The sequence below is a fragment of the Schistocerca serialis genome, chromosome 2, assembly GCF_023864345.2.
Source record: "Schistocerca serialis cubense isolate TAMUIC-IGC-003099 chromosome 2, iqSchSeri2.2, whole genome shotgun sequence".
Classification (NCBI taxonomy): Eukaryota; Metazoa; Arthropoda; class Insecta; order Orthoptera; family Acrididae; genus Schistocerca; species Schistocerca serialis.
In genome coordinates, this window is record NC_064639.1 from 709,077,924 (window position 1) to 709,102,706 (window position 24,783).

General features: G+C 41.0%; 1 protein-coding gene across 2 annotated transcripts in view; it reads right to left on the reverse strand.

Annotated features, from left to right (window-relative positions):
- Positions 1 to 24,783, reverse strand: part of LOC126457881 (E3 ubiquitin-protein ligase ZNF598) — a 92,813-nt gene that overhangs the window by 67,233 nt on the left and 797 nt on the right. For both annotated transcript variants that reach the window (XM_050094550.1, XM_050094551.1), the window contains exons 3-4: positions 24,532 to 24,743; positions 312 to 424 (exon numbers count right to left, since the gene is read on the reverse strand). In XM_050094550.1, coding sequence (XP_049950507.1) covers positions 312 to 424; positions 24,532 to 24,743 — 325 coding nt within the window. The remainder of the gene's footprint in view (positions 1 to 311; positions 425 to 24,531; positions 24,744 to 24,783) is intronic.

Sequence of the window (24,783 nt, forward strand, 5' to 3'; positions counted from 1 at the left end):
GAAAATTGTGTGTGTGTGTGTGTGTGTTTTTTAATTTTTTACTCAAAGTTCTAAGTTGTTTGCAACATTCGGTATTTTGAATTACCTTTATTGGAAGATAAATCACGTTCAGTCTTTTTACCAAAATGGCACATGATGCAACACAATACAATGATATGAAAATCAATTTAATATTTACTCTTCCACAAAGAAAGAGGGAATTTATAAATTTCTTCACAATTAAAATCCCTCACAAATTGCAATCCGACAAGTTTCAATACACTACTGAAAAAGAAAAACTGAAAATAAAACACACAGGTGTTCAGGTTTACCTTTTAAGTCTATCGCAGATCGAAACACTGATGTAAATTTTTCTTCAACACACCCTCCTTCCTCACATAAAAAGTGCTCTGCTCGAAAATGGTCTCGTAAAAAGTCATAGGAACTGAAACAAAATAACAATTAATAATCACGCAGAATCAAACCAAATTTTTAATATTGTGCTTTTGAACTGTGATTAAATTTAGATATTGGTGATCTAAATGATTAATGGAAAATCTCATATAAGATGTGAAACAAATACTAACAAAGAGATAGAGGGGCTGGCCAGTACTTACCTCAGCTCAGTACAGCCGATAGATACACATAAAACAGAACTGAAAATTTACATTCCTAGCTTTCGGAACTTTGTTCCTTCATCAGGGAGGAGAGAGGGGGAAAAAAGGGAAGAAGGGAAAGTGGATTCAGTTACTCACAACCCAGGTTATGAAGCAACAGGGAAAGGTAAACAGGGAGGGTAGCAAGGATGGAGGCATGGTTGTCAGAGGGAAGCCAAAGATATTCTACTGTAAGTACTGTGCCAGCTTCAAACCAAAGAGGATGCATACAGAATTAAAGAGGTATATAGTATAAAGATAAACACAACTATGTAGGATGAAAAGATGCGTGAATGGCTAAAGAGGAAAGGGAAAGAGGAGAAGACTGAAGAGTGAATGGGAGTGAGGTTGTTTAACGTAGGTAAACACAACTGTGTAGGATGAAAAGATGCGTGAATGGCTAAAGAGGAAAGGGAAAGAGGAGAAGACTGAAGAGTGAATGGGAGTGAGGTTGTTTAACGTAGGTAAACACAACTATGTAGGATGAAAAGATGCGTGAATGGCTAAAGAGGAAAGGGAAAGAGGAGAAGACTGAAGAGTGAATGGGAGTGAGGTAAACACAACTATGTAGAATGAAAAGATGCGTGAATGGCTAAAGAGGAAAGGGAAAGAGGAGAAGATTGAAGAGTGAATGGGAGTGAGGTAACTCCACACTCCAACACATCCTTTCATCCCGCCATCCCCCTGGACTGAACCTACGTTAAACAACCTCACTCCCATTCACTCTTCAGTCTTCTCCTCTTTCCCTTTCCTCTTCAGCCATTCACGCATCTTTTCATCCTACATAGTTGTGTTTATCTTTATACTATATACCTCTTTAATTCTGTATGCATCCTCTTTGGTTTGAAGCTGGCACAGTACTTACAGTAGAATATCTTTGGCTTCCCTCTGACAACCATGCCTCCATCCTTGCTACCCTCCCTGTTTACCTTTCCCTGTTGCTTCATAACCTGGGTTGTGAGTAACTGAATCCACTTTCCCTTCTTCCCTTTTTTCCCCCTCTCTCCTCCCTGATGAAGGAACAAAGTTCCGAAAGCTAGGAATGTAAATTTTCAGTTCTGTTTTATGTGTATCTATCGGCTGTACTGAGCTGAGGTAAGTACTGGCCAGCCCCTCTATCTCTTTGTTAGAATTTAGATATTGGTTCATATGTAGTAGAATTTAGCACATTAATGTTCGTTTTTCTTACTTGTGTTCTTTAATAAGTCCTTGAGTATTTATTACTGTTAAATCCTTTCAGATACTGTAAGCAAATAGGTGTCCTTTCCAGTAATTTTAATAACCCACCGAGTCTCCTGGAATATACTCAGAAGTTTTACCAGTGTAGTTAAATCATATAAGCCTGTATTCTTGTTTCTTTTACACAAAAAATCCAAAATGGACAATGTGCTGGCAGTATAGTTTCCTCTTCATCTTTAAACACAATATAAAGGTAACTTCATCATCTAGAAATGATAAATTATGCTTCCAATAATACGAGGGTAATCCCAAAAGTAAGGTCTGCTATTTTTTTATAAGTACATAGACCTGTTTACTTCTACAATGGTTTACATCAGTTTACAGTTTGAACATTTAGCTATTTTTCGACATAATCCCCCTTACTGTTGACGCATTTTTGTAGAAGCTGTGGCAGTTTTTGTATGCCCGTGTCATACCAGCTTGCCACCATGCTGTTCATAAAGTTATGAACCTCTTCTTTCACCGTGTCGTCGGAGCTGAATCGCTTTCTGGCCAAATTTTCTTTTAACCTAGGGAACAGGTGATAGTCACTGGGTGCCAAGTCAGGACTATAGGGAAGGTAGGTGATTATGTTCCTCTGAAACTGTTGTGGGAGAACAACTTTGCCGAGCGATGTATGGGCGAGCGTTGTCACGGAGAATGTGTACGCCCTTGCTCAAAATTCCTCTTCTGTGGCTCTGAATTGCCCGTTTGAGTTTTATCAGAGTCTCACAGTACCTGTCAGCATTAATTGTGGTCCCTGCGATTCAGCTCCAATGATGAGATTAAAGAAGAGGTTCATAACTTTCTGAACAGCATGGCAGTGAGCTGGTATGACATGGGCATACAAAAACTGCAACAGCTTCTACAAAAATGCATCGACAGAAATGGTAATTATGTTGAAAAATAGCTCAATGTTCAAGCTGTAAATTGATGTAAACCATTGTAGAAATAAAGAGGTCTATGTACTTCTACAAAAGTAGGAGACCTTACTTTTGGGATTACCTTCATATGTCACTGAAGGGTGACAATTTACTGCTGAAGTCATACTTTTAACTTAATGGTATGGATCAAAACACAATGGACAGAGACAGTGAAATATAGGAGCAGTTATAACCAGTCCTAAATTTTACTGAAGCTAAATGATCAGGCAGAAAAATTATGGCTGTTCACTTGAGGAAGCAGTCAGACTCGAATTGGAAAGCAAAATCTTTGAATGTAACAACATCTAGTCACTTTGTTAAACTGCATAGTTTATTAATGCAACCAAGTAGTGTTGGTGCTCTAGAAGCAAAACAAAACAGTACTCATACGCACAGATAAAAGGCTTTTTTGAGAACACCATATCCAACTGCACAGCCTACCCCTTCAGCACACAGCAATCTATGACTACACTCAACAGTAATCAGTGACTTTTTGATGCTGTTTACCTAACAAACAAGATGCAGAAGTTTACTGTAGTGCCCAAGTACCTATTTAATGCCACTACTGGAAATTATTTACACATATCTACAGAATCTACTGGGTCCTTTTTCTTTACTAAGGATTTGTAAATCTAAAGGGAGACTAAACTAATGAATTAATTGATTAGAAACATGTTGGAGAGCAGATTTGATAGTTAAGTATGCCTACTGAAAGACACCCTAGTTCTAATAAGTTTCTGTGGAATGAATACATAACTATTTATGAAAAGATGAAGGTTACTGAGTAAGGAAAACAAATTAGGAATAGTTTATCGTTCTGCTACAAATATAAATTTTTTTGCTATATTGAGGCACTCTTGTACATTTTTTGTCATTCACTGAACTCTCAGTTGGGAATGGAGGGAGCTGGCTGATGAACTACGTCCAGATAGCAGCCCGTACTGGCACTGCAACTGAATGTCAAAGCCTCTCATTGCCTTGCAAGCAAACATGGGTTTCATATTTTTTTAAAAAAAGAGGAAAAGAAATCTCAAGACTGATTCATTATCACTACTGTGATAAACACAATGGATACTGAATTTGGTAAGACTACAGCAAACAGTTTTTTCAGCATACATACACACACAGGTTGAGTCACGTAACACCCCCTCTATTCCAGAGGCGATTGCACGTATCGGCATGCGGTTTTCGGTGAATCATAGCGGACTATGGGGCACATACGTTGGTACATGCACAATAATCACAACGTTTATATTGACCGAGATAGTGAAGCAAGTAAATGTTTTTTAAATGGGATGCTACAACTTTTTTAGCATCATTCGAACGCTCTGGAAAAGACATGTATAGTGATGTAACGCATGTTGCTATTGTGATTCAAACTTTGCTTAAAAGACACTGGGAAATATTGTGCGATTGAAGGTTGAGGCGGTCGGAAGCGACTGCAGACTGTAAACACGCCTCGCGCGACCCGGAAAGCAGGCGCGTCGAACAACAACTAGTAGATCGTGCGACTTTGAACCAGTAGGACGTGTGTCTCCTATCCGGACGTAGTTGCTGCTTGAACATTACATCTAGATATGGACAAAAGTCAGGAGAAGTTAGACATGTTACTTCTGTATGGCGAATGTCGTAGGAATGTTGTCGAAACTGTATGGCGGTACAGGGATATGTATCCTGATTGTCGGTGTCCCACTTGCCAGGCCATTGCAAGAGTGATTACTACACTAGTGCAAACAGGCAGCTTTAACAGCAAACAAAGGAGGAGGAAGAAGAGTGCAACCGACAGAGACTATGAAGACGCTGTTCTGGCCATGAAGTTTATCGATCCTCATTGTGGCACGTGACGTATTGCCACGGAATGTGGGGTCAGCCAGACGAGTGTCATGCGCATTCTGCTCCGGCATAAGTTCCACCCGTATCACCTTTCACCCCATCATGCACTCTAGACGCGATTTCGAATGTCGTATCAAATTTTGTCGGTCTGCTCTGCGACACCTGCGAGATGATAGTACATTCTTCAAACATGTGCTCTTCACTGACGAAGCAACATTCACTAATCACGGGAAAATAAATTTACATAACGTGCACTACTGGGCAGTTGAGAACCCACATTGGCTGCGTCAGGTACAGCACCAAAGGCCATGGCGCGTCAACTTGTGGTGCGGCATTGTAGGAAATTACATTGTCAGACCTTATTTCATTATAGGAGTATTAAATGGAAATAAGTATGGAGACTTTCTTAGGAACATTCTACCCGTTCTGCTAGAGGAGATACCACTCAATGAGCGTCTGTGTATGTGGTTCCAACACGACGGCTGCCCAGCTTACTCCTCACATGTTTCAAGTCAAATATTGAACGAGACATTTCCTGACCATTGGACTGGATGGAATGCTGCAGTACAATTGCCTGCCAGGTCCCCGGATTTGACTCCACTTGATTTCTTTTTGTGGGGAACACTGAAAGATGCGGTCTACCGCGAAGCCCCAACAATGACAAATGACATGCACCGCCGAATCGTCACAGCTTGCTCCGCCATATCATCCACTGACCTTTCATCTGTTACCCATTCTCTTGAACGTCGATTACAGATGTGTCTTGCAGTCGAGGGTAAACCGTTTGAGTACATGCTTAAGTAAAGTACAGTGCCATGTTTTGTTAACAACACTATGAATTGTGAAGGTTATCAATAGGTACCAATGTATTATTAAATGATATGTGTCAATGACCAGTAACATCCTTGAAGTATAAATGTAATATGTGTGGACAATGTGTATACCACGTAGGTTGTCCTTCTGTCATATTATTTGGTGGGAGGTGGTCAGCATATGAATGAATAAAATGATTATCTTATCAAATGTTTATTCTCTCTAATTATAACGTCCAATACTATCTGGTTTCAGAGCAGACACTTTGTTACCCCACAGACACACTCAGGCGTCACCCGGTGAAAAGTTTCCCATGACACATCCATCAATAACATTATCAGTGGCTTACTGTCCGTCAGGTGTGAAATGCAAGCAGGAAGAGGGCAAAGCTTAAATGAGAAACTGCATGACAAAGCGGTTGCTATGTTCACACAATAACTATTCATTTCAGCCTGGGAATGTCCATGCATTTGGCATAGTTCTCATAATCCCCTTTTGATATGCAATTAGCTAGCATGTGCCACAGTTAAATATGAAATGTGACTTGCCACCCTTGTACCTATGGTGTATCATGAAGAGCGCGGATGAAGATTTACCTACATAGCGTAGGCCGTGCATGCTGCAAAGAGCACGGCAACTCGGTCTGCGGGTCGCACGATGCGTGTTTACAGTCTGCAGCCACTTTGACCACCTCGACCTTCAATCGTACAATACTTACCAGCGTCTTTTAAGCAAAGTTGGAATCACAATAGCAACATGCGTTACATCACTATACGCGGATTTTCCAGAGCGTTCGAACGATGCTAAAAAAAGTGTAGCGTCCCACTAAAAAAACATGTACTTGCCTCATTATCTCGGTCAATATAAACGTTGTGATTATTGTGCATGTACCAAAGTATGTGCCCCATAGTCGGCTACGATTCGCCGAACACGTTTGTTGATACGTGCAATCGCCCCCGGGAATCAAATGGGGTGTTACGTCTTACGCCACTAACCCTGTATCCCAGTTTTCACAACATGGAATAAACAACACACGTAAAAATATCATCGATGGTTACGGGAAAACACACACGCTTCAGTGGATATATATACAGTGATAGTATAAGTAATTCTGAACAAAAAATGTTATATGAAAATAGGTTCACAAATGCTTCGTTAGGGAGGTATGGGTATTGGACGGAACTTTTATTCTGCAAAATTGATGTGCACAACATGAACGTATATGCAATACAACTGGACCGTAACGTGATTTTCTTGCAAACAATGCACAGGTACATGCTATGTTTACACTATGCAACCTACCACGTATTATGGTCATGTGACATAGTACAATAACTCGTCGTTTGTGCAGTTGTGCCCTGTAAGCCGCATTATGTAGTGTACTGGCGACAGATCAGTTAACTGCGTAGCGTACGGTGTTAACTGTGTTCGTATAAGCCTTGCTAATAATGCCACATGTCTACAGTAATGAGGAATACGCAGATGTGGTGTATGTTTATGGCTTCTGTGACAGTAGTGCTACCGCTGCAAGAAAAGAATACCACAGGTGCTTTCCGACTCTGTGATTACCTGATCGCAGGGTGTTTATCACTTTGCGTGCAACAGGCTCTCTTCCAAGTAGACATTTTTTGTCTGAGCATGCACGTCAACAAACTTTGCAAGAACAGTAAGAAATTATCGCAAGTGTTGAGCTAAGTCCTAGTACAAGCATACAAAGAATGTCCCTGTGTATGTATGTCCCACAGACACTTGTATGGGAAATGTTACATGCAGAAAACCTGTATCCACTTCACATACAGCATGTCAAAAATCTCCACATTGGCGACGCTGCCCAATGACTTCAATTCTGTCACTGGGTAATTGAGAATAGTCATTTGCTTCCATACATACTATTCACTGACGAATCCCAGTTTTCACGACATGGAATAAACAACACATGCAAAAATCATCGATGGTCACGGGAAAATACACACGCTTCAGCGGATAGCAATTTCCAAGTTAGTTTTGCCATAATTGTTTGGTGCAGCATGATCGGTAAGCTTTTGATAGGTACATTATTACCAATCGTCAATTGACAGGAGAGGGGTACCCACATTTTTTGGAAAATTCATTTGTGGAACTACTGGAAGGCATTCCTTTAGCCAAGCGAACTGGAATGTACTTGCAACATGACTGTGCCCCTCGACATGTTATCTTACGTGTGAGAGACCGTCTCAACTGGCCTCCAAGATCACCTGACCTTACACCCCCAGATTTCTGTTTATGGAGTTGGATGAAATCAGAGGCACATAAAGTGACAGTAAACACACGAGATGAACTGCTTTGTCACATCATGGACGCTGCTGAACTGATTAGCAACCAATCACATGCAACTGCACAACCAACACAACATGTAAACGCTAGAGCGCAAAAGTGCATTTATGTTCATGGTTGGACATATGAACCTGTTCTGTGAACAGTATTAAAGCTGTTCGTAAAAGACATGGTACGTCTTTTTCAGCTGAATACATTTAACATGCATGTTGTAATGCATTATGTACTAAATGCAAAGGAAATAAACGTTATGTAACATAACTGTACTTCTCTGTAACATTGTTTTCAAGAAAATCACGTTACAGTCCAATTGTACTATGTAAACATCCATGTTGTGCACATCAGTTTTGCAGAATTGAAGTTCCTTTCAATACCCATACCTCCCTAATGAAACTTTTGCAGATGAATGTTCATATAACAGTTTTTTGTTCAGAATTACTTATACTATCACTATGTAAAATATTGACCTTTCCTCCCCAAACACCAAAATTAAAAAGTGGAGGATTTAGTGGCTAGAATCTTTCTTTTTGTTCATCAAATCAGATGGCTACATCTAACTGTGTAGATTTGAAAATCATTGTATTTTTGTTTCATGACACAGATGATAATCTCTGTTGACTATGGCATTACAGAAGATGCTTACTTTACAACAGAAAGAGCCAAATAATCTGTAAAGCACCCCTAGTTCTCCCTGTTGCCTGCTAAGATCCACTGCATTCCTCTCACTGCTCCTCTCCCCTCAGCAGTCCTAATATGGAGGCAAGACACTTAGCTATTGATCCTTCTGAACAGTGATGTAATCTCTCAATATTATGAGCTACTTTGATTCTAAAGTGGTAAGGGTACATACTTTGCAAAACACATGATGCAGGTGCTGAAAATATGTGGGGTACAAGAACTGAAAATTCATGACGCATGAATGTTGGAGATACATTCATCAGATGCTTGGTTGGTTGGTTGGTTGGTTGGTTGGTTGAAGAGAGGGGAGGGGGTACCAAACTACAACGTCATCGGTCCCTTGTTGCCAGTAAAATAATTACACAATGGAAAGAAGACAATAAAGGAGACGTATAGAACAATAACAAGAGGAACAACAGAAGGACAACCAACACTACCATGGACAAAACAGGAAAAGAAAACCACAGAGAAAAGCAAGAAACAGTTAGAAGGGGTAAAAACAAGAGAGCAGATGCCTGTGGCTGGCCAACCATGACAATAAAAAGGAAAAGCCAGCCACTCTGCGACACTTAAAAACATCCGCGTTAAAAGCATTAGAGTCGGGAACTCAAAAGGATAAAGGAAATGCACTAAAACTTACATAGAATGATAAAACTTAAAAATAAATTAGCCGATGAGGCGTTGTCAGCTAAAATTAATGGCAACGAGTCTGGCAACTGAAGAGTCCGTAGCAGGGCAGCCAAAGGAGGACAGCTCACCACAATATGGGCCACTGTCAGCCGGGTGCCGCACTGACACTGATGTGGGTCATCACGGTGCAGGAGATAGCTGTGTGTTACTCAAGCATGGCCAATGCAGAGCCAGCAGAGAACCACACAGTCCCTGCGAGAGGGCTGCGTGAAGGAATGCCACACATTTGTAGTCTACTTAATGGCACGCAGTTTGTTGTGCGTGCTGAGGTTATACCATTTCGACTCTCAAAGCCACAAAACCTGGCGGCGGAGTACTGAATGCAGGCCAGTTGCAGAGAAACCGATCTCCATAAGCAGTTTCCGCATAGCCTGTTTGGCCAGCCTGTCAGCAAGTTCGTTGCCTGGGATTCCAACATGACCTGGGGTCCACACAAACACCACTGAAAGACTGGACCCTTCCAGGGCATAGATGGACTCCTTGATGGTCATTACCAAAGTATGATAAAGATAGCATTGGTCGATAGCCTGTAGGCTGCTCAAGGAGTCAGTACACAGAAGAAACAACTCCCCAGGACATGAACGGAGGTACTAAAGAGCACGACATATAGCCATCAGCTTTGTAGACCTACAGCAGCACAGAGCGATCTGCACCCGAGTTTGTATTGCTCAGGCAGCGGAGGGCATTGAGGTGCTGCCAGCATTCCTGCTTCAGCTGATGAAGATGAGGAAGGCATGTCAATCGGGTGTCGAAAACAAATCCTAAGAATCAATATGTCTCCACTACAGTGAGTGGATCATCATTAAGGAAAAGTTCTGGTTGCAGATGAACAGTATGATGCTGACAGAAGTTCATAACACACAACTTTGCGGCTGAAAACTGGTAGCTGTGGGCTAGAGCCCATGACTGTGTCTTGTGGATGGCAACCTGTAGGTGCCGCTCAACAACACCAGTACTGGAGGAGAGCAATACGAAATGCAGAAGTCAGCTGCTGCTAGACCATTAATGACCACTAAAAATAGAGATACACTAAATACAGAGCAATGTGGAACCTCATTCTTCTGGCCAGGGGTAGGGGGAAAGGGGGGGGGGGGGGGAGGAACTGTCAGAAACACAACTTCGACACAGAAAGTACGGAGCGACAAGAAGTTCTGGATAAAAATCGGGAACGGGCCCCAGTGACCTCACTCATATAATGCAGCAAGGATATTATGTCGCCAGGTCGTGTCGTAAGCTTTTCGTAACTCAAAACTGACGGCAAACAGGTGTTGGCGTCTCAAAAAAGCTATCCGGATTGCGGACTCGAGGGATACTAAATTATCACCGGTAGATCGACCCTGGCAGAAACCGCCCAGGCATGCAGCCAGTAGTCCAAGTGACTCCAGGATCCAACACAACTGCTGCCTTACCATACATTCTAACAGCTTACAAAGAATGTTGGTGAAGCTGATGGGCCGATAGCTATCAACATCAAGCAGTTTTTTCCCCCCTCCCCCTGGGTTTGAGCACTGGAATGATGGCGCTCTCCCACCATTGTGATGGAAAGACGCCATCGCACCAGATCCAGTTGATGATGAAGAGATGTCGCTTGTAGTCAGATGAGAGATGTTTGATCATCAGACTATGGATCTCATTCCCCCCCAGAAGTTGTGTCCGGGCAATGTGCAAGAACGCTGAAGAGCTCCCTATCTGTAAACGGAGTGTTATAGGGTTCACTGTGATGTTCAGTGAATGAGAGGGCTTTCCTTTCCATCCACTGTTTGAGGGAATAATACTCTAACGCGGAGGTTCAAGCATAATGCTCAGCAAAGTGCTCGGCAATTGCATTTGCGTTGGTAGAAAACACACCATTGTGATGTTAATGCCAGTAACACCTGTCGGGGTCTGGTACCCACAAACAAGTTTGATCTTCATCCAGACTTGGGAAGGGTATGTATGGCACCAAATGGTCAAGATGTACCTCCTCCAACATGCCTGTTTCCATCTTTTTATAAGCTGACAAACGCGGGCACAGAACTGTTAAAAACCAAGGTGCTCTAGAGAAGGATGCCACTTATATTGCTGTAGAGCTCGCCGACGCTTTTTAATGGCCTTGGCAATTTCTGGCGACCACCAAGGTACTGACTTTCGCTGGTGGCACCCTAAAGAACAAGGGATTGTTTTTTCCGCCGCAGAAATGATCGTTCCAGTGACCTGCTCAACTACCACATCAATGGTATCATGTGGGGGAGATTCAGCAGTGACAGCAGAGGTGTAAGCTTCCCTGCCTTGTTTAAAGCCCATCTTGGTATACGTCCAGGGCAATGGCACTGGGGGAGTGACAAGAAGATGGGGGAGTGATAACTACCACACAAATCATCGCGGGCCCTCCAGTGAGCAGATAGGAGAAGTCCTGGGCTGCTGAAGGATAATCAATGCCGAGTGAATGCCATGAACCACACTGAAAAGTGCAGGGGCCCCAGTATTTAAAAGGCAGAGGTCGAGTTGAGACAGGAAAGTTTTGACATCTCTACCAGTAAGCACAGTGCCACCCCACAATGGTTATGGGCATTAAAATCACCCAAAAGTAGGAAATGCTTAGGGGGTTGATGAATCAGTGCAGTCAACGTGTTCAGGGGTACTGAACAATCTGGAGGAAGATATACGTTGCAGACAGTTATTTCCTGCATCGTTCTTATCTTGACAGCCATATCTTCAGGAGGAATTTGAAGGGGTACAGGTTTACTGCATACTGAGTTCAGGACACAAATTCCACCTGACAATTGTAGTCGCTATGATTCTTGTAATATCCCCTATAGCTGCGAAGAGCAGGGGTCCGCATTCTGGGAACCAGGTTTCCTGGAGGGCAATGCAGGAAGCAAGTGTAAAGCTTAACAGTTGCCGTAGCTCAGCCAGGTGGTGAAAAAACCACCGCTATTCCACTGGAGGATGATGATATTGTGACAGTGGGAAGGCATGAAAGGTGTAAAGGAGGCAGGTTATGCCTCAGGGTCACCTGCTGCCACCAAGTAAGTATTTGTAGCCATTTCTATGGTGGATGAGGCATCAGTGAGATCCAGGTCCGCAGTGGATGGTAAGATCTCCACCGCAGCCTCAGATGCAGAATTTATATTGAGTGGTGGTAGTGGGGCCACCAGACCATCCTGTTTCTTAGCAGACTACTACTAAGTTTGCTTGCTCTCTCACTTCTTTTTATGGACTTGCTGGGGTGATTTCTCCAAAGCAGCTTCAGGCACAGAGGAAGACCATGAAGCTCTTCGTCCAGCAGCTTTTGGCTCCTTGAGCTACTGGTGAGTGTCCGCTGTGGCATTAGTGGAGACCATAGGAGAGAAGGCCCCAAGGGACCCCTTCTGCATGAGAAGATCAAGAGGAGGCTGTTGCTTCTCCAGCTGGGGGTGGGGACTAATGTCCCCTACATTTAGGGGGGCCTTGCTCCCGAAGGAGGTAATTTGGGAGCAACAGCAGGAGATTTTCCCCCCTACAACCAAGAGGGCAGATGTGATCTGGAGGTCTGGAGAGCCCACTATTCATGGCACAGAGTGTAGAACGACTGGTACTTGTGATGGTGATGGTAGCGTACGTGGATATCAACCAAACGGGGTGTAATCATTGAAGTTTATGTTTAGCCTCTTGGTAAGTCAACCGGTCCAGGGTCTTGTACTCCACGATTTTCCATTTCTTTTGGAGTACTGAGCAGCCTGGCAAGTAGGGGGGAGTGCTGCTCTCTGCAGTTGATGAAAGTGGGAGGAGGCGCACAGGGAGTATCTGGATGCGGTGGACATCTGCATTCTCGAAATGCAGTGTTGGAAGTGCAGCGGGAAGACATGTGCCGAAATTTCCAGCACTTAAAGCACCGCATAGAGGGAGGGACGTACGCTTTTACATCACAGCGGTAAACCATCGCCTTGACTTTTTCATGCAATGAATCACTCTCAAAGGCCAAGATGAAGGCACAGTTGTCTTTGAGTCCCCTGTAAACGCACTGGATGAAATGAACACCCCACCGTTCTAGATTGGCGTGGAGCTCGTCATGCAACTGCAAGAGGAGGTCGCAATGGAAAATAATCCCCTGGACCATGCTGAAGCTTTAATGGGGAGCGACAGAAACAAGAATATCACCCAGCTGGTCACAAGTGAGTAACACCCTGGATTGGGCTGGGGATGGTGTCTGAATCAAGACTGCACCGCTTCTCATCTTGGACAGTTCTGTCACTTCCCCGAACTTATCCTCAAGATGTTGAACAAAAAACTGAGGCTTTTTAGGTAGAAAGGAGTCCCCGTCCATTCTGCTACAGACTAAATACCAAGGCGAATATGGCCCAGTTGTCTCTAGGTACCGCAGAGCCAGAATGCAGTCCCCAAACTGCTCCTCCAAGACATCAAACACACTCCTGCTTTGATGGGGTCAAGTTCAGTCTTGCATGAACCGCATTTTGTTGAAGTCATGGTCACTTTGGATAATGGGGATGAAATCATTTTCCAAAACCTTCATGTACCACTTGGCAGTCACAGTACTATCAAGAAATATCACACCAATTATTTCGTGACTGAACACTGAACAACACACTGTCACCCGCTGTCGGTGAAGAGACTTCTAGATCACAGTGCCCTAAATGTGCCAATTTTGGTAACTGATGAATCCATCCAAATGAAAATGGACTTTGTCGTTAAACCAGACCATATTCACATCAAAGTCCTGTTCGTCAATTACATGGACAACAGTGTTGGTGTAATACAACCACTGTTCCATGGCCCTGGGATTAATGGCTGATGGCTTTGAATTTTGTATAGGATGAGATGCAGGTCAGCAACAACAACTTGTTGCAGTATCTGCCAGTTAATTCCCACCTGTTGTGCAGTTTGTTCAATTGATTTCCTGGCACTGATTTGAAACACAGCGCATGTCTTCTTGATGTTTTCACCCTTTTTGGACAATCAACCGCCAACACTGTCATCACAGACACTACCCGTTCCTTCAAACTTACAAATCAAATTCTTGTTTGTTAGCTCACTCGGACTGGTTGTCTTCATCTTCAACTCTGCTGCAAACTTCCTTTGAGCCGCAATTGGTCTATTATTGCTCGCATAGTAGACCTTCGCTAGTGCTATAAGCTCACACATGCAGTACAATAACAATTTTCAAATGCAAATATTCGACAACAATAAGAGAGATGTGCATGCTTATACCAATTCCCATTATGCCCTGCCGCCAACCATGCAGTTTGAACATCTTTATGCAAACTGGTCAGAACTTACAACAATTTTATTTCATATAGTTCAATAACTGTCACCCTGTAACTAGTCCGCAGCTCGCGTTCAAGTGGCTAGCATGGCTGCAGCTAAATCACTGGGTCATGGGTTCGATTCCTGGCATCTTGAGGAAAACCATTACTTCTGAACAGTATATAAGTTGTTTTATCATCACATAACTTTCACAGATTACACCCAGCTGAATATTTTCACTTTAAAGTACAGAAAGAGAAGATTCACTTCTAGCAACTTTGGTTGATTGCAATAAAAATGTAGTCATATGTAGTACATTCCTTCACTCAACAATAACTCTGTATCTCTTGTTAATAACACAAACCCTGACATATGAACTACCACTTACTTTCTGTCATTTGTCTTCCTTGTTGTATACAATACTGATGATTTTATGCAGATTTTAAAAAGGCGTTTTAATTGTTGTGATGTGAATTGTGGTGGTCGAAGACATCACTACAAAACTATTTTACTCAAAATGGTGCAGAAGCCACTGCACACACTTTGTGTATTTCCCCTTTGCTTTCCATTGTGTGTTGTTCTTTTCTTATTTAGGTACTGAAGAGAATAATGCTGATGCATCAAACGCCTTTAACACAACTATGACACCAGAAAGGATCTGTGACTCGTATGCCAACATGTCAGTTTTCCTTTCACAGAAGCACAAATAATGAGTGTAGACTGCCAGAGGGATTGGGGCTATGCTCCACTGCTCTTCTCTACCCTCAGGCAGACAAAGTTCTCATTTGCTTACATTTAAATCTGGCTGCCTTTGTATAAGTCCGCACTATCCCAGGCTCACATATTATGTGCATACCCAATACCAGCAATTTGGGGTAAAAAAAACTAGCATAGCATTTCAGCAATACTTTCATGGCCCAAAATATTTTTGTCTACATAGTTCAGAAAATATACGGAAAGATACCACTGGGAACAAAATCAAATGTGTAAATGTGTTTTCTTCTAAAAATCAAAATATGGGTTTTATATCTAAAAACAAAGATGATGAGACTTACCAAACAAAAGCGCTGGCAGGTCGATAGACACACAAACTAACGCTGGCAGGTCGATAGACACACAAACAAACACAAACATACACACAAAATTCAAGCTTTCGCAACAAACGGTTGCTTCGTTAGGAAAGACGGAAGGAGGGGGAAAGACGAAAGGATGTGGGTTTTAAGGGAGAGGGTAAGGAGTCATTCCAATCCCAGGAGCGGAAAGACTTACCTTAAGGGGAAAAAAGGACAGGTATACACTCGCGCACACACACACATATCCATCCGCACATACACAGACACAAGCAGACATTTTTTGTATTATTATACATTTTGTATTATTATACATTGGGGTGGCTTATTAGGAGACAGTTACTGCTATCATCATTTACTACTGTTTTCAGTGTCATATTGATACAGGAATTAACTAAAATGTGTTTTGAAAACATAAAATTACTTAATGTAGTCTCGTAATTTAAATGAAGTCACATTTAGTAGCTAGCATAAAACTTAAAAAGCCTTCAAATATGATTCAAACGCCCTACAATAATAAAGCACATAATAGTAATTAAACTGATAGATGAGGTTAACTGAATCTATTGATAGCAGATATCGGCTTTGTCCTGTAACAATATATGACGTGAAACGACTTATGTGAGCAAATAGAAAACTGACAATTATTCTTTATTTATATAATTTCTTGGAATCCGCTTTGTGACAACAAACACAGGAATGTAGTCTGAGATACAAGATAAAGTGAAAGTTTGGTTCCAAGTTGAGAAAGCCAACAAATGTGAATACGACATCTTAGTTGTGGTGTCATACTGATCTGTAGCATAGCCTGTGGTCTATACAAGGTTGGAAGGCAGCAGTTTGGTTGTGAGATGATAAAGCAGTATCATAGGATTTCACAAATGCTCTTCCACTGAGACGGCAATATGGGTGATTCCAAGTCAGTTCAACCAGGGGCTCCAGCTCGTAGTCTCAGATTTGACTGAAATTCAGTACACTAATTCTACCATGTGTGGAACACTTGTGTACAAAGTATTAGTTCCCCCTTGTGAAAGAAGGTGGCGTGACCTGGACATTGCAACCCGCATTTGGCAATCTATCTTCAGATCCAATTTCAGGTCTTAATAACTTTGGAACTATTCCACACAGTCCAATGAAATTTTTACAACCCAGTAACATCCATTTAGAGAAAACACTCCATGAATCGAAACACCAACAACATATTTCTGAGGGAAAATAAATTCCAAAATGTGATTAGAAAAATGTAATACGTTAAAAGGTACATATCGTAGGTGCCCTCTATGCCAAATATAATTCACTCAAAAAGGGTATAAATTTTTTGTGGTAAGCTTAATGTGGCCTACACACACACACACACACACACACACACACACACACACACACACACACACACACACACACACACAGAGAGAGAGAGAGAGAGAGAGAGAGAGAGAGAGAGAGAGAGAGAGAGAGAGAACTCATCATGCCCATATCAGGCACAAAAACTAAGTTACCTGCACATGATAATACAAAAATTTGAAAAATTACCTGAAAAACATGGATTTTCGAAGTGTGGTAGCACAAAAGGGACAAAAGGTTTCCAAGCCAAATTTCACACACTGCATAGGTAGACCATAATGATATATATCTCCAAATTTCAGCATGTTATTGCAAGACATTTGCTTACAATGGAAGTTGATGGATGTATTTGGTGATGTGGCCATTGTTCCACAACACATTAATCATAGCTAACACTTGGTTCAACAATCATAAAAGAAGGTTGTATACCTGGAAGAATCCTGGAGATACTAAAGGTATCAGATAGATTATATAATGGTAAGACAGAGATTTAGGAACCAGGTTTTAAATTGTAAGACATTTCCAGGGACAGATGTGGATTCTGACCACAATCTACTGGTTATGAACTGCAGATTGAAACTGAAGAAACTGCAAAAAGGTGGGAATTTAAGGAGATGGGACCTGGATAAACTGAAAGAACCAGAGGTTGTAGAGAGTTTCAGGAAGAGCATAAGGGAACAATTGACAGGAATGGGGGAAAGAAATACAGTAGATGAAGAATGGGTAGCTCTGAGGGATGAAGTAGTGAAGGCAGCAGAGGATCAAGTAGGTAAAAAGATGAGGGCTAATAGAAATCCTTGGGTAACAGAAGAAATATTGAATTTAATTGATGAAAGGAGAAAATATAAAAATGCAGTAAATGAAGCAGGCAAAAAGGAATACAAACGTCTAAAAAATGAGATCGACAGGAAGTGCAAAATAGCTAAGCAGGGATGGCTAGAGGACAAATGTAAGGATGTAGAGGCTTGTCTCACTAGGGGTAAGATAGATACTGCCTACAGGAAAATTAAAGAGACCTTTGGAGATAAGAGAACGACTTGTATGAATATCAAGAGCTCAGATGGAAACCCAGTTCTAAGCAAAGAAGGGAAGGCAGAAAGGTGGAAGGAGTATATAGAGGGTTTATACAAGGGCGATGTACTTGAGGACAATATTATGGAAATGGAAGAGGATGTAGATGAAGATGAAATGGGAGATAAGATACTGCGTGAAGAGTTTGACAGAGCACTGAAAGACCTGAGTCGAAACAAGGCCCCGGGAGTAGACAACATTCCATTAGAACTACTGATGGCCTTGGGAGAACCAGTCATGACAAAACTCTACCATCTGGTGAGCAAGATGTATGAGACAGTCGAAATACCCACAGACTTCAAGAAGAATATAATAATTCCAATCCCAAATAAAGCAGGTGTTAACAGATGTGAAAATTACCGAACTATCAGTTTAATAAGCCACAGCTGCAAAATACCAACGTGAATTCTTTACAGACGAATGGAAAAACTGGTAGAAGCGGACCTCGGGGAAGATCAGTTTGGATTCCGTAGAAATGTTGGAACATGTGAGGCAATACTAACCTTACGACTTATCTTAGAGGAAACATTAAGGAAAGGCAAACTTACGTTTCTAGCATATGTAGACTTAGAGAAAGCTTTTGACAACGTTAACTGGAATACTCTCTTTCAAATTATGAAGGTGGCAGGGGTAAAATACAGGGAGCGAAAGGCTATTTACAATTTGTACAGAAACCAGATGGCAGTTATAAGAGTCGAGGGCATGAAAGGGAAGCAGTGGTTGGGAAAGGAGTGAGACAGGGTTGTAACCTCTCCCTGATGTTATTCAATCTGTATATTGAGCAAGCAGTAAAGGAAACAAAAGAAAAATTCGGTGTAGGTATTAAAATTCATGGAGAAGAAGTAAAAACTTTGAGGTTCGCCGATGACATGTTAATTCTGTCAGAGACAGCAAAGGACTTGGAAGAGCATTTGAACGGAATGGACAGTGTCTTGAAAGGAGGATATAAGATGAACATCAACAAAAGCAAAACGAGGATAATGGAATGTAGTCAAATTAAATCGGGTGATGCTGAGGGGATTAGATTAGGAAATGAGACACTTAAAGTAGTAAAGGAGTTTTGCTATTTAGGGAGTAAAATAACTGATGATGGTCGAAGTAGAGAGGATATAAAATGTAGATTGGCAATGGCAAGGAAATCGTTTCTGAAGAAGAGAAATTTGTTAACATCGAGTATAGATTTAAGTGTCAGGAAGTCGTTTCTGAAAGTATTTGTATGGAGTGTAGCCATGTATGGAAGTGAAACATGGACGATAACCAGTTTGGACAAGAAGAGAATAGAAGCTTTCGAAATGTGGTGCTACAGAAGAATGCTGAAGATAAGGTGGGTAGATCACATAACTAATGAGGAGGTATTGAATAGGATTGGGGAGAGGACAAGTTTGTGGCACAACTTGACTAGAAGAAGGGATCGGTTGGTAGGACATGTTTTGAGGCATGAAGGGATCACAAATTTAGCATTGGAGGGCAGCGTGGAGGGTAAAAATCGTAGAGGGAGACCAAGAGATGAATACACTAAGCAGATTCAGAAGGATGTAGGTTGCAGTAGGTACTGGGAGATGAAAAAGCTTGCACAGGATAGAGTAGCATGGAGAGCTGCATCAAACCAGTCTCAGGACTGAAGACCACAACAACAACAACAACAACAACAACAACTGCTAAAAACCAGTTGATTGTGCTTTGAACAGAAGTTCTCCCAAACTTTAGCTACTGTACCCCTCTTTACACTGAGTGGAAAATTGTAAAGTCTTCCTGACACTGTGGTAAGAACAGGAACTGTCATAAGAATATGTTCAAAAGGTATCCAACACCTGTCTGCCAAACAGGCCAATGAAATGATCTTACTGGTCCTGCTGGTGGCATGAAATTCACAAATACATCACCTTCTGCTTCACAGCACGCTGCAACATATCCTAAGTACCATTTGTCATCATAAACAGCAATAACATAGCAACCTGGTTGTATGTTGCTGCTTTTGCTTCTGAATCCTGAGTCAGACACACTGTGAATACACATGTTGTGCATGAACCTATAGTTATAACCAGACAGTCTGCTCATCTGCACATTGTCGCAGACCGCTGGAGAGAAGTGATGATGGCACCTTGTGCCTGCAACAGCTTTAACGTGTTCTAGTCTGCTTTTTTGCAACTCTTCGACTGATTTCACCTCATCTTTCGAAACACAGAATGACTGTACGCCGGAGATATTTTTCTGTACCCAGATAAATAATTGAAGAGGTGTTAGAATGTGACCTTCTGTAGGGTGCAGCAGACTAGCTCGTGATGACATGCGCTTAATGGTAGCACCAATACCATCACATACATTTTTACCATGACTTGATGCAAAAAAATTCCATTCTGCGTGAATCTGACAATCATGGTAATGCATGCCTAAATTTTTGAGATTTTTACAGTTTTTTTACTGACTAGCTGCCCCATCACTGAAGTATTTCGCAAAATGTATGTGAGGCAGCTTGTTTTTCACATATGCCATGACAGTGCGAATGTGGGCATGAGCTGCTGTGGCATCATGAATTAAACAGTCACTAAAAACACACCGGTTCATGACAGACACATCACCTGATTCACCTCTATGGTAAATCGCAAATGACTGGAGAGTTACTTGACTGTTGGTCCCAATGATATCCTTGGATGGCATCTTGAACTATAAATGCATAATTTCCAGAAAAGTCTAGTATCACTATACTTTCATCTTGTTTCAAATTATCCTTACAAAACTGGAGATAAGCCGATTGTGCTGTTGCTGTGAAGCTGTGTGTGGTCAGTTTGTCAGTTTTTTGACAACACATTTCAACAAAATCTTCCACTGTACTTTGCTTTGTTTCAATACTTGTGCAATCCATGTGTGACCATTGTTTATAAGAGAAGTTCATCGTCACCCATAAGGAGTTCACCATACAGTTTGTTATTCATGTGTTCTGCAAGATTTGCCTTACCATGACACTTTTCACACCTGTGTATCATGCACTGGTAGGAACTGATGTCACACACTAGCAGCTTCATTGCACCTTTGTAATCCATACCAGAATCCTTTATAGCAGCAAACATCAGCTTAGCATTTTGATGGGTCTCACATACACAAACATTGTGTGTGCCCCCCCATTTTGGCTGAAGATTGAAAAAAGATGATAAACCTACTTTGGTATTGGGATACTTTTCCTTGAATTCTACATAGAGTTCTGATATGTTGCATAGCAACAGTCTTTTTTGCATCTGTACACGTACATTTCCCATTTTCACCGTTACATAGTCTTTTTCTCCAGCCATTATTTGGCTGTGGTCATTATTTTCAGAGAACTCCGACACTAGCACCTTTATTTCTGAACTCTATTGCTTACCCTGAGCCTGTTGAAGCACTCCTTGGGTTGCTTTTATTTTCCTAGCTTGCTTTACCATATATGTAGAAACATTGAATTCCTCTGCAGTGTAGTCAATAGACCAGGTGGAAGGTGCAAGGGTAAGAATAGCTACTTTTTTTTTGGCATGTGGATATGGTACATTTTTCTTTCAAATCATGGACAATTTTGTCAAACTCAGAGCATTTCTGGCATGATTTATGCTCCTTTGGAGCAGATAGTTCTTCCTCTTCCACCATTAGTGCTTCAGCTATTTTGTGTTTTAATTCCATTTGAGCTTCTTGTAGTTTTGTTCTACCACAGCAGGGCCTGTCTCTTTTCCCACCTTTGTTTGTCTTCATGGGAGAGACACCAAGAGCAGTCACTGAAGTATTTCATTGCTCTCATCCGCTGTGGTTGTAGGTGGCTGATACTCTTCGTCACTGTCATGTAAATCATCAGAATATTCTTCATTTTTTTAGCAGTGTAACACACCTGGAACATAACTTTTGTCCTGGTTTCATGTTAAGTCCCATGCACTGATTCACTTTCAATACTGATTTTATATCAATTTCTCTGAGGCTACAATTCACTGTCTTCTTATGAATTCGAAATGGATCAAAACAGCTTCTTTGTAGGAAAGAATACTTATCCAGAAAAACTTTCATATGATGAAAACAAACACTAAAGTTTCCTGGAACTGTACTTCTTGTGCCCACAGGGTGTATCCCGGATCTCCATAGCAACAAATCTTTGTCCGATTCATCCAGATCATACAGTACAAAGTGAATGCCACATTTTGTTCCATATGTTGTTTTATGACATTCAAACGCTTGTGCTCTACCAATATTGCAACTTGTTTCAACAAAATCACCATTAGCACACTCTTCTGCCTCCATACTGACTTTCCACAACAGTACTGAATCTTACAAACATGAGTAACCTGTAATTGTTGCTTGTTTCCTTTGTTGTTCCTGCCTAACAAGGACTCATTCTGTCCCTGAAAACTACCACTGTTTAACTTTCTGTTGCCTAATGGTTCCCAACAACAGCTGCTGCTTTATCTGAAACAAGCTGTCTGCATCATCACTATTACTTGCTGAATTGTGTTAAACTTAACCAAATACTTCTCTGTCAACTTTTATTGTGCACAAATGCCTTGCAATAACAAGTTGAAATTTTGCCGCATATTACATTATGGTCTACTTATGCAGTGTTTGAAATTTGGCTTGGATATCAATTTCCCTTTTGTGCTACCACACTTTGAAAATCCATGTTTTTTGAGGTAATTTTAAATTTTTTTTATTTTCATGTGCATGTAACTCTGTTTATGTGACTAATATGGGCAAGATTAGTTCTATGTGTGTTTAGGCCACATTAAGCTTACCACGAAAAAGATTAATACTCTTTTTGAGTGAATTATATTTGGCATAGAGGGCACCTACAATATATACCTTTTAACGTATTACATTTTTTTAATCACATTCTGGAAGTTTTTATTTTCCCTCCGAAATATGTTGTTGGTGTTTTTATTCATAGTGTGTGTTCTCTAAGTGGATGTTACTGGGTTGTAAAAATTTCACTGGACTGTGCAGAATAGTTCGAAAGTTATTAAGACCTGAAGTTGGATTTGAAGATAGATTGCCAGATGCGGGTTGCAATTTCTGGGTCACGCCACCTTCTTTCACAAGCCATAATTCTGGAACTAATTGGCACAGGAACTTAAAATTTTGTACATGAGTGTTCCACACTTGGTAGCATTGGTGTGCTAAATTTCAGCCAAATCTGAGACTATCATACTGGAACATTTTCTCAAATTGGTTGAACTGACATGGAATGACCCATATACAATTTCACTGTCCACATAATAGAGTCTTTAATTAGTAAAATGTCACCAATAGGAATTTTCTGTGACTTGTCCAAAGCATTTGATTGTGTGAAGCATGACATTATGTTACAGAAATTAAAATTCTATGGTATAACTGGAATAGCATATGAGTGGTTTAAGTCATACCTACAGAACAGGAAGCAAAAGTTTCCTTATATGGGTCAAGTGATTTAAATAAATTTGCCACTTCATCTAACTGGGGTGAAATTACATTAAGTGTTCCACAGGGTTCAATCATGGGTCCCCTTCTGCTCTTGATATATGTGAACGACCTCCCTTCCTATCTGAAACAGGAAGCTGAACTGACACTGTTGGCTGATGATACAAGCATCATTATTAATCCAGTAAAAGAAATTCGAATTGAAAATGATACAAATAAGGTCTTTGGAAAAGTTATTAATTGGTTTTCTGCAAATGGGCTAGCTCTAAACTCTGAAAATACACAGTACATCCAATTTTCTGCTGGAAAAAGTACAATTCCTTCAATAAATATAACACATCAACCGAAGTCAGTAGACAGGGTAGAGCATTCTAAGTTTTTGTGTGTACATACAGATGAGAATCTTAATTTAAAAATTCATATTTTGGATCTCCTAAAGTGACTAGGTTCAGCAACTTTTGCGATCAGAATAATTGCCAATTTTGAGGATATAGAAATTAGTATGCTACCATACTTCGCATACTTTCACTCTCTGATGTCATACGGAATAATATTTTGGGGTAACTCAACATTTAGACAAAGTATTCACTGCTCAAAAGAAAGTGGTTAATGTGTGGGGTTCATAGTTGCACATCTTGTAGGCATCTTTTTAAAAGATTGGGAATTCTTACAACAGCCTCACAATACATCTGCTCACTAATGAAATTTGTTCTCAACATGGACCAGTTTAAAAACAGTGACATTCATGATTATAGGCCCTAATACCAGAAAAGAGACTTACACTATCCTTTGCTCAACCTATCTTTGGCACAGAAAGGGGTAAAATATGCTGCTATAAAAATTCTCGACAAATTACCAGATGAAATAAGGTGTCCGACAGTAATAGCTTGAAACATAAATTGATGTCATGTCTCCTTAACAACTCCTTCTATACCATAGATGAATTCTTGAATAGAAATAAATAAAATAAATATTATTTTTTTGTTTCATATATACTTTTCTTGTGCACTTGACACATTCCACATCATAACGGCTACTGTAAAGTGGGATTGATCAATGGAACACGAAACCAACCAACCAGGCTTCAATTAATCCAAAGGACACAAGACAGCAGGGCCTACATATAACTAATGCTTTCCTACGGACCAGTGACTGATGAGTAACTTCTTGTTGTCCAACTGTTCTACAGAAATAGGTGAACAATTACATACAACGTTCTACCAACCTACAATTTTATGTACCCTACGTAAATATGGCCAAAAAGGATACACATAAAGACATAAAACCAAAAAGTGCAGATAGGCAATGAAGATATCTAACCTATAATACTGGTGATACCCATCTGCGTCACAGAAGTGGCAGTAAAGATGATCTCTTCTCAAATGCCTGTACAATTCATCATTGTCCATATATCTTTGATCACAAAACTCACACAACGGATGACCACGATGAGATCTGTCATCTGGATCCCCTTTCCTCCGGTGTTGTGCTAACTCTTGGCGTGTGTAGCATCTTCTTTCTCGAGTAAATATCTGAAAATGACGTAAGCCCTATATAGTGACAACTAAACAA